The sequence below is a fragment of the Loxodonta africana genome, chromosome 11 (assembly GCF_030014295.1).
Source record: "Loxodonta africana isolate mLoxAfr1 chromosome 11, mLoxAfr1.hap2, whole genome shotgun sequence".
Lineage (NCBI taxonomy): Eukaryota > Metazoa > Chordata > Mammalia > Proboscidea > Elephantidae > Loxodonta > Loxodonta africana.
Genome location: NC_087352.1, coordinates 3,129,488 through 3,139,955, shown reverse-complemented (window position 1 = coordinate 3,139,955; position 10,468 = coordinate 3,129,488). Strand labels below are relative to the sequence as shown.

Here is a 10,468-nt window from a genome sequence, read left to right as displayed (position 1 = left end):
GGTGCGGGTGTGATCCAGGTGTGCGTATGTGAGCGCAGGCATGTCAGCCCAGGCTGTGTGTACGAGCCAGGGTGCGTGTAAGCCGGTGAGTGCCTCTCCGCCGCCGGGTGGGTCGACCCCGGGCCTGGACTACAACTCCCAGCATGGCCGGGCGGGCCCGCCCCTCCGCCGTGATTGGCGGTGGCCCCCGTCCTCCCACCCCCCGGGAATGAATGGATGGGCGGCCTCGGCGCCCGCCCGAGCGCTGGGAGGACCGACCCGGCGGGGACCTGCTGGGGGCAGGACCCGGGGAGCAAGATGGCCACGGTCATCCCCGGCCCCCTGAGGTGGTGCGGGCCGGCGGGCGGCGGGCAGGGCGCGCGGGCAGGTCTGCGCGGGCGCGCGCGTGCGGCGGCCGGGCCCCGGCGGTGGGGTGCCGGGGGGCTGTCACCGTGCGCGGGCTGCGCGGGGGCGCGAGGCGTGCGATCGTGTGTCTCCGGCAGGGACGGAGTCGGGGGCGCTGCTCCTGGCGGCCCGGAGCGGGTGGGGGCCTCGGGGTCCTCCTAGGGGAAGGGGGTCGCCGTCCCCGCCCCACGACCCTGGGGTGGAGAGGAGGGCGAAGCGGCCGGGGGGCGCGGGGGCCTTGGGGAACTCGAGTGAAGTCCACACCACCTTTGTCTTCGGACGTGGAGCGTGTGTGACTTGTCCATGTTCTGGGTTTTCTGATATTGTGTGACTTCTTTTATTCTACACTAGGTATCTTTGGCTGTTTGGGTCTTGGAGTGTGTGTGCGTGTCGTTTGGAACTGTACGTTGTTTGTGCTGTGTCGTTGGAGATGGAGGGATGTGTGTATTTGCGTGTAAGTTTTTGTGTCAATTGGTGTGGGTTTGTGTGTTTCAATGTTGTCCATTGTGTATGTGTGTATCTTTGTGTGTTTGGCTATGTAGTATTTGAGACATCGGTTTGTATGTTATGTATTTTTGTGAATGTGTGTGCGGATCCTGTGTGGACCTGTGGGGTTTCTTTATGTTGTGTCTCTGGGTATTGTCTGTGTGGTTTGTGTTGTGTTGTGTGAAAGTGTCTATGTGGATTGTTTCTACAGTTGGTGTCTTTGACATTTGTGTATCTCTGCCTGTCTTTGGATGCATGAGAGTGTGTTTTATCTGTCTGTTTTCACATTGTGGGTCTTTGTGTGGGTCCTGCGTGGGTGATTTGTGTAGCCTGTCTTTAGATATGTGATGTGTATTTGTGCATGAATGTGTGTGATCTGTCTTGTCTACACTGGGTGACTTGGAATATTTGTATTGTGTGTATGTGTGTGTACATATGTGTGTGCACATATGTGTGATATTTGCCTGTTTCTCTTTTGTGAGTCTTAGGATATGCCTCTCTTTGTGTGTGAATCCTGTGTGACTATGTGTGATTGGTTTGTGATACGTCTTTGGATACGTGCATGTGTGGATGGGTCCCCGGCGCGTTTGGTCTACTTCTGCATTGTGTGTATCTCCTCCTTAGCAGAAAACCTCCTTGAGTCCCAGCTGGGGGGCCCTTGACCCTGTTCCCTCCCTTCGCCCTGGGTCTAGCAGGATCCAGGAGGAGAGAGGCGAGGTCGGAGGGGTCAGCCCACCCATCCTGGACCCCGGGCGGGCGGGCGGGCGGGGCTGGGAGCCGGGTGCTGCGCAGCTCCTCGGGCCTGCCCTTGCTGACAGCTGCCCGCCCGCTCACTCGCCCCCGTAGCCTAGGCGAGGACTTCTACCGCGAGGCCATCGAGCACTGCCGCAGCTACAACGCGCGCCTGTGCGCCGAGCGCAGCTTGCGCCTGCCCTTCCTCGACTCGCAGACCGGCGTGGCCCAGAACAACTGCTACATTTGGATGGAGAAGACCCACCGCGGGCCCGGTACCCGGCGGGAGGGTGGGGCGGGCCGGGCCGGGGCGGGCTGGGCTCCTAGGCCGCGTTCTTACGGTGCCTCTCGCTCCAGGTCTGGCCCCCGGACAGATCTACACGTACCCTGCCCGCTGCTGGAGGAAGAAACGGAGACTCAACATCCTGGAAGACCCCCGACTCCGGCCCTGCGAGTACAAGATCGGTGGGTGGAGATGCAACCCTATGCCTGCTGTGGTCCACCTCAGTGCCCCCAGCACGTGCTGTTAGTGTGTGTTGATCCCACATAAAGCATCGGCCTTATCTCCCTTCTAGTGAGTGTCTGAGCCACTGGCCATGTGTCTACATTTTCCTACAGTTCTCCCCCAGTGACTGAGCTTCTGGCTGTATCTCCACCCGTGTGGGCCTGGGTGTATTCAAGGGCATGGTGATACCTATTACCACGTGTGTCTAGGTGTCTGGGGTGCCTGGCTATATCTCCACCCATGTGGGCCTGGGCGTATTCAAGGGCATGGTGATACCTATTACCACGGGTGTCTAGGTGTCTGGGGTGCCTGGCTGTATCTCCTCCTGTGTGGGCCTGGGTGTATTCAAGGGCATGGTGGTACCTATTACCACGTGTGTCTAGGTGTCTGAGGTACCTGGCTGTATCTCCTCCTGTGTGGGCCTGGGTGTATTCAAGGGCATGGTGGTACCTATTACCACGTGTGTCTAGGTGTCTGGAGTGCCTGGCTGTATCTCCACCCACGAGCTGAGATGTACCAGGATGTGGGTGCCCGAGTGCACTTGACTCTTTAGCACCCTGTCTTGTGACTGGATGTATCAGAATGCCTGTTCTGCCTGTATGCCTCTGGCTGTATTAGAAGATCTGGCTGTAACTCTTTCCATATGTAGCTGGGTGTATCAGAGTGGCTGTGTCTCCTCCCCAGGTGTATTTTTCCTGAGGGTGTCTGACTGTAGCAGGGTGTCTGGCTGTCTCTTCCCATGAATACCTGGGAAAGCCCCTTTCCTTTAGGGTCTGGTGTATTAGGGTGTTTCTGCCCGGGTGTTTCTGGCCCATCAGAGAGTATCTGGCCTCACTGATTCTTGAATGTGTCAGGATTACCAGATGAGTGGCTGTTTCCTTGGCCCTGTCCAGGTGTATCCCAGAGTCTGTGTGTGCCCAGGTGAACTGGAGTGTCCAACTGGTTGGGTCTCTTCCCTGTGTCAGCTGCCTCCGAGGGCTGTCTGATTCTCCCCGTATATGTCCGTGTGTAGCCTATGTGAGTGTCTGCTAGGTGTATCATAGGGTCTGGCTGTGTCTTCCCATGTGGGTCTGTGTGTGTCTGAGGGTCCAACTGCATCTCTTTCTATCTCTGAGTGGATCCAAGGTCTGGATATGTCCCCCCTGTGTGTCCAAGTACATCTGAGGGTCTGTTTGTGTCTCTGTGTGTCCAGCTATCATGTGTTCAAGTGTATCCATGGTCTGGCTGGTCTCCTCTGTGTAGGTCTGGGGATGTCTGCAGATCTGACTGTATCTTTCCCGACAATCTCTGGGTATATCCAAGGGTCTGGCCATGTCTCTCCCTGAGTATGTTCGAGTGGATCTGCTGTCTTCCCCAGGTTGCAGCACCCTTCCAGTGTGTGTGGCTCAATCCCTGTATCTGTTGCTGGTTGAGTATGGGAAAGCCTCTTGACCTCCCCATGTTCCTGTTCCCAGACTGTGAGGCGCCCCTGAAGAAGGAGGGTGGCCTCCCTGAAGGGCCGGTCCTTGAGGCTCTGCTGTGCGCTGAGACGGGGGAGAAGAAGATTGAGCTGAAGGAGGAGGAGGCTATTATGGACTGTCAGGTAGGACCACCCCCAGGGCCCCTCCTGCTCTGGCCCATCGCATTCCTGCTTTCAAGCTTCCCGGGCTCCCTCAGGCCTCGTGTTTCCCAAGCCTCCATGCTCCCACACCCCTTCTCCTTTTGGAAGACCTCGTCTCTCCCAGAGCCCCTCCTCAAAACAGGACATGGACTCCCCCCTCTCTTGACCCCAATTTTCCTTCCCTTGATGCCCAGAAACAGCAGCTGCTGGAGTTTCCACACGACCTCGAGGTGGAAGACTTGGAGGACGACATTCCCAGGAGGAAAAACAGGGCCAAAGGAAAGGTATCAACCCAGAGCTTCTCCCCGGCACCCCGCCCATCACTGTCAGATCCTGTTTATTGAGAACATACGATGCTCAGACCCTGCCCTCAAGATCGGCCTAATTTAATCCCCACAGAAAGCCCAAGGTGTAGGAATTTTATATCCATTTTAGAGAAAAGGAAACTGAGGCTCAGGTAGATTGAGCCGTTTTACCAACACACATTGTGCTGTGGGTGAGAACTAGCTTCCAGCTACACTGTAGATAAGGAAACAGTCTCAGAGGGGCTGAGGGAGTTACTAGAGGCCTGCAGCTGGGAGGTGGCACAGCTGCCTGGGCGACAAAAGCTCTTTCCGTTTGCTTGCTTTCTTGCCCCCTCACTCCCAACTCTGCCCCCAGGCATACGGCATCGGGGGTCTCCGGAAACGCCAGGACACCGCTTCCCTGGAGGATCGAGACAAGCCGTATGTCTGTGATAGTGAGTCCTTCTGAAGAGGGGGAAAGAGAGAGAGAGTGGGGCCCAGAGACCTCTCCCCTCCTGACCCCTCCCTCCTATCCTGGACCCGGGTTGGGGGATGCTCAGGCCTTTGGCAGAAGGGGGAGGCTGTGATCCGGAGGCCAGGGTGGAGGCAGCCTGGGTGGGGAGGGGCTGACCAGCCCTCCCCGCTCTCCAGTCTGTGGGAAACGGTATAAGAACCGGCCTGGGCTCAGCTACCACTACACCCACACCCACCTGGCTGAGGAGGAGGGGGAGGAGAACGCCGAGCGCCACGCCCTGCCCTTCCACCGGAAAAACAACCATAAACGTGAGCAGGCAGGCCAGGTGGGGGGGGCAGGAAGGGGGGCCGGGAAGTGGGGGCCGAGGAGCCTGGGGGGGTGGGGGGGCAGGCATGGAAGACATTTCTGGAAAATCTCCAGCTCCGCGGTCCCCTCCCCCCACCAACCATGGGGATGCTGGCTCTGGGGTTGCCATGGCAACCAACCATCTCTCCCGCGCTCCAGGCCGGGTGTAATATTTCTGGGTCTGATTTATTGTTTCAATTAGAGCTTGGGGAGGGGGGTGATAGATGGCTCCCCTCCCTCCCTGCCTCCCCTTCTCCCTCCTCTGCTTAGCTTTGGCCAAGGGGCAGGCTCTGTGGCCTGAGAGCCCTTGGCGTCCACCCATGCCAATCCCATGCCAACCCCAACTGCCGAGGGGTGGGGGAGGGGTGGGAGGATTTGGGGGAGGCTCAGCCAGGGGAGAAGCCCATCTTCCCACCCATCTCTGGTAGGGAGAGGACGAATGTCTTCATCCCACCCCCAGCACACACCCAGGCGCCTCTGTGTTCTGAATTTTCCTTCACAGCGCCTGTTTCCCTCCCAGATCTTGGTCAGGGCATCTGCAGCATTTTTATCTAGTCAGCGGCGAGTTAGGGACGCCCGTCTGGTAGAAGTGTGTCTGAGCAGAGGCGGGGGGGGGGCCTCTTCTCAAAGCTGGCATTGTCGAGCTTTTGCCCAAGAAAGAGAGCATCAGCTGTCCTCGAAGAATTGGGGGGTCCTGATGGGTATTATTTGTTCCCCCAACTCTCTTGCTACTGGCTACAGCTCAGGGTAGCAACTCTCCCTCCCCACCTCCCCCATGCCTGGACCAAAGGGCCCACCTCTGGGGCTGAGGCTGGGGGCAGGGGTAGCCTTGCCTGTGGTGAGAGCCCCTCTCTCTGTCCCCCCACCTCAGAGTTTTACAAAGAATTGGCCTGGGTCCCTGAGGCACAGAGGAAACACACAGGTAGGGATGCCTCCCTGTGCCCCACTTCTGCAGCAGCCTTTGCCTGGGTGCCCCTGCCTGCCCCACGTCAGCCCCCGGCTGCTGTCTTTCAGCCAAGAAGGCGCCTGATGGCACTGTCATCCCCAACGGCTACTGTGACTTCTGCCTGGGTGGCTCCAAGAAGACAGGGTGTCCTGAGGACCTCATCTCCTGTGCTGACTGCGGACGATCAGGTGACATTTCTGGGGCCTGGGCTGGAGGGGACGTCCAGAAGCCGAAATCCCGAGGCTGGGAGGCAGGGAGCCAGAGCACTGCAGGCCACTGGGGTGACCAGAGTGGGCGGGGCTGACTCGACTGCCGAGGACTGTGGGAAACCAAGTGGGATCAGTGGGGCCTTGGGAATAAAGGGATGCAGTTCTCATGGCATTGTGGGGAGTGGCATGTGGCTATCATGGCACTGGAGTGGTGAAAGATGGTTGCCAAGGTGCTTCCCGTAGAGTCCTGGTTAGCAGAATGTGGTTTCCCATGGTGGAATTGTGGGTAATGGACTGTGGTTGTTGCAACGCAGTGGGTAATGAATTGTGGTTGTCGGTGGTATTGTGGGTAGTGGAAGATGGTTGTCATGGTAATTTGGGAGAGTGGGATCTAGTCGTTATGGCATCCAGGGTGGTAGACTTTGGGCGTTGGGCTCTGCAGGTGGTGGATGTGGGCACTGGGTGCAGCAGGTGGTGGACTTTGGGTGTCTCTGCACTGGGCGAGCAGACTGATGAATGGAAAGGGCCACATGATATTGCTAGTAGCACTCTGGTTGCCGGGCGTCATGTGTAATGGGCGTTGGTTGCGTGGAGCCAAGGTGTGGAGAACTGGTGTGGAAGGTGGGCTGCCGTGGCATCGTGCCTGGGGGGATGTGGTGGCCATGTTACTGTGGTTAGCAGGGTCTGTCTGCCACTCTCTTGGGGATAGCGGAACGTGGCTGCCTCAGCACAGCGGTTAACACAATGTGGTTGCCACAGGATTGTGGGCGGGAGAACGAGGTTGCCACAGCACTGTGGTAATGGCCTGCGGCTGCTGTGGTATTCTGGGGAGCAGGGTGTGGTTGAAACGTGTCTGGGTGGGCGAGTGGGGTGGCTGCTGCACTGCGTTACAGTTGGGTTACTGGACGCCAAGTGGGGTGTGGCTGTGGCCTTGTGGGCTTGAGGTGTGGGGTCAGGCATGGGCCCCAGAAGCTCGTCTCAGCGTTGGGAGCCAGCAGTGAGGGCTTGGCAATCTCTCCTCCGGGGTATGACGACTCCCTAACTGCACCTTGCCCCCTCGGCCCCCAGGACACCCCTCGTGTTTACAGTTCACGGTGAACATGACAGCAGCCGTGCGGACTTACCGCTGGCAGTGCATCGAATGCAAGTCCTGCAGCCTGTGTGGCACCTCGGAGAACGACGTGAGTGTCCGCCCGCCTACCTGCCCCCAGCATACCCCAGTCATGCTCCCCACCTGGCACCTCTGCTCTTGCCAGCTGAGCCCCAATTCTTCCCTGGAGACCCTCCCTGGCGAACACTAGTAACGTGTATTGTTATCGTTGTTAGTGTCTGTTAGTTGAGCCCGGCACTTTATACTCATCTCTCTGGCTCCTCCCAACCACCCTCTGAAGTAGGCACCCTTGTTCCCACCTCACAGAGAGGACACCAGCTACCTGCCCAAGGTCACCCCCCCACCCCGAACATGGTAGAGCTGGGATCAGAACCTACACCAGCTGCTTCTATAGCTGGTGTCAGGCCATCGGAGAGTCACTTGAAGTGTTGCAGACTCTTATAAAACCTAGACTCCAAATTTGCCAACTGGCAGTCCTCAGGGGTGTTTCTGCTTGGCCAGGTGGGGGCTTTACAAAGATTCCATGATGCAAAGACGTTCTCTGAGCCCCTTCTCTTGAAGGGGACCACCTTCCCCAGCCCCTTTTACCTAGCCCCTGCCCCCCACCGCGGTTTCTGGTGCCCGTGCCCCCAGGGTGCCAGCTGGGCGGGTCTCACCCCCCAGGACCAGCTGCTGTTTTGTGACGACTGCGATCGGGGTTACCACATGTACTGCCTAAGCCCCCCCATGGCGGAACCCCCAGAAGGTGAGGGAAGAGGCAGACATGCGGTGGGGGTGGGTGTTGGAAGGTGTCCTATGGATGGGAGGGGGCTGGGCAGCCCTCCCTGGGCCTGGACCTAACCTCCTCTCCTCCGGCCACCACACAGGAAGCTGGAGTTGTCACCTTTGTCTTCGGCACCTGAAAGAGAAGGCCTCTGCCTACATTACCCTCACCTAAGCCTGGCTCTGGCTCACCTGGACCTCTGGGGTGGTGCTGCCTACCTGCCTCTCCGATTCCCCTATTCTCTCCCACCCTTCATGCCCCGTGGTGGGCACAGGACAGGGAGATGCCCGAGAGGGGGCTGGGCCAGCCTGCCCTCTGTGCAAGTGGAATGTCTGCCCTGTGGGTCTGTGGGCCCCTCAGGCATCACTCCCTTCCTTCCTCCCTCCCCATCCCTTGGCAAATGGGCACCAGGGGCTTCTGCTCCCATCAAAGCCATACCCCGCCTCTGGGCGGGCACAGGGGGGTGGATGCCAGCCAGGGACATGGACAGAGCCTTTTTCTAAAGAAAAAGACAAAAAGTTAAAAAAAAAAAGAAAAAAAGAAATTAATATATACAAAGATTCCTATAAGGCCTGCTGGGTGAAGGGCCAGTGCTGAGAGCCACAGGGCACCGGTCTATGCCAACTTCCTGCCTGGCCCCTCTCCCCCCAGTTCTGGAGTCGCGGCCTCCTGTCCTCGTGTGCCCAGGGGGGTGGGCGTGCTGCCCCGCCCCTCGCCCTCCCGGTGCCCACCATGGATACTGCATGATGTGAACTGTGGTTTTGAACTCTGTTCCCGCCCCCTCCCCGAGCCCCACCCTGTGCCCACTCGTGAGCCTGCCCTGGCTGGCGGGTGGCGGCCTGTGGGGCAAGGCGGGCCCCTGCCCAGCGCCTGCTGGAATGAGAAGCACAGACCCCGCACCGGACTCATTTTTCCTCCTTCCTGGCCCCTCTGCCTCACCCTGCCAGGCTGGGGTGCCCCCTGCCACCTCGTTGGCCATTTGGGGGTGGCGAGGGGGTGTGGCTGTTTCTTGTGGTTGTGTGTGTTTGTTGTTTGGATTTAAAAAAAAGGGAAATTGAGACTGCAAGTGGGGGAGGTGGTGGGTTTGGGGGGACTCCCCGACTCCAGGCGCGCCCCCCCCCCCTTGTACATGAGTCTCCTTTATTGCCTGCCTCTGCTGTGAATTAACTTGTTCTGTGTATTAAACTGGGCCTGACCCCTCTGCCCACGACCGCCTCCTTCTCCAGGCCCGTGTGGAGCGTCACCGCGCAGGGGAGACTGAGGGGCCTGGCTGGGGGAGAAGCAGCCAAGGTTAACAGCTGGAGCTGCCCCCCCCACCCCCCGCCTCTCGCTGGCTTTGTCCCAGCTCCTCTTTGCCTTGCTGGAAAGGAGGAGGAGGGGGGTGGGGTGGAGGGGGCTCCAGCCTAGCCAGCTGTGGTTGCCCTGGCAACAGACTGCTGCAGCTGCAGTGGGAGGCGGGGGGCTGGGGGCAGGGAAGGAAAAGGATGAAGAGAAGATGGGCCGGCCCCTCCCGGAGCCTGGGTGGGGAGCAGGCCGGCACCTCATCCAGGTCCGGCCTTCATCTGGGCGCCCTGTCCCGGATACACAGCAAAGAGCAGTGGGGGACGGGCGAGGAGAGAAAGACGTGAGAGGAGGGACAGAGGAGGGACGGAGGAAATGCAGAGACCCAGGAGGCGGGAGAGGCTGAGACCTGGGTGGGGTGGTGGGGACAGATACTGGGAGAGGAAAATGGGATTAGAAAGGAGACTGCAGGAAGAAAGTCCTGGAGAGAGAGAGACAGATGAGGAGAGCCAGGAGAGAGACGGGGACTTGGCGGGAGAGAGAGAGGAAGTAACAGTAATAAAAAAATAGCAGACACACTGGGAGAGGCAGAGGAGGAGGTAGGTTGATTTGGAGAGAAACAGAGCAGGATAGATGGATGCATTTAGGAAGAGAGAACCAGGGGAGACATTTGGGGAGAGAAAGAAAAAGGGTGAGGATCCCAGGACAGGGAGAGAAGTTGTCTTGAAGGGAGAGAACTAACGAAGAATTTAGGGTAACCAGAGTCAGTGGTATGAAAGGGACTCTAGAAGAGTGGGCGAGGAGTGCCTGAGAAGGATGGGAGGCAGAGGCTCAGGAGGGCCCGGGAGGGCGCCCGTGGGACAGAGAAGTGGAGGAGGCAAAGCTGAAAACTGGGGCATGATAGAGAAGGGACCAGCAGGGCACAGTTGAGGCGAGACCTGTGGCTGGCGTGTGAGTTGTGGGGTGTTGTAAGTTGCTGGCGTATTTCGCGGCTGCCAGGAGAGGATGTGAGAACAGTTTGTTCCACGGTTTCCCACCCCCAGTGCTGGGGAGGGAGGAGGGCGGACGGGAGCTGAGGACGGGCCTCGATGAGGGAGATGGGAAGTGTCTAGAGAGCTCTAGTGTTTTCAGAAGCTGAGAATGGCTGGGTCTCCTCCTCTGGACATAATCCCCAGCCTTCTGGAAAAAGGGGCCCGGGTGGCACAGTGGTTAAGAGCTCGGCTGCTAACCAAAAGCTGAATCCACCAGCCGCTCCTTGGAAACCCTTCTCCGTCCAGTAGGGTTACTATGAGTCAGAATCGACTCGATGGCAACGGGTTCGGTTTTTGGAAGAAGGTATTGGGAAGG

At 58.7% G+C, this 10,468-nt stretch overlaps 1 protein-coding gene across 2 annotated transcripts; it reads left to right on the top strand.

The window, feature by feature from the left end:
- The first annotated feature begins 1,722 nt into the window (after window positions 1-1,722).
- Window positions 1,723-9,047, top strand: DPF1 (double PHD fingers 1). 2 transcript variants are annotated; one of them, XM_064293580.1, is made up of 11 exons: window positions 1,723-1,877; window positions 1,960-2,067; window positions 3,562-3,689; window positions 3,902-3,991; window positions 4,368-4,446; window positions 4,643-4,774; window positions 5,683-5,733; window positions 5,826-5,945; window positions 7,035-7,147; window positions 7,741-7,822; window positions 7,944-9,047. In XM_064293580.1, exons 1-11 carry the CDS (start codon window positions 1,853-1,855, stop codon window positions 8,012-8,014), a joined length of 999 nt encoding a protein of 332 aa, XP_064149650.1. In that variant the 5' UTR covers window positions 1,723-1,852; the 3' UTR covers window positions 8,015-9,047. The 2 variants fall into 2 exon arrangements, with proteins under 2 accessions (XP_064149650.1, XP_064149651.1); XM_064293581.1 differs by having other exon boundaries at window positions 7,711-7,822.
- The last annotated feature ends 1,421 nt before the right edge of the window (window positions 9,048-10,468 follow it).

Bases quoted from the DNA above. Each gene is read 5' to 3' on its own strand.
- DPF1 (XM_064293581.1), top strand. From the start codon at position 1,853: ATGGAGAAGACCCACCGCGGGCCCG. The intron at 1,878-1,959 runs GTACCCGGCGGG...CTCTCGCTCCAG, and splicing joins GAAGACCCACCGCGGGCCCG to GTCTGGCCCCCGGACAGATC. The intron at 2,068-3,561 runs GTGGGTGGAGAT...TCCTGTTCCCAG, and splicing joins GCCCTGCGAGTACAAGATCG to ACTGTGAGGCGCCCCTGAAG.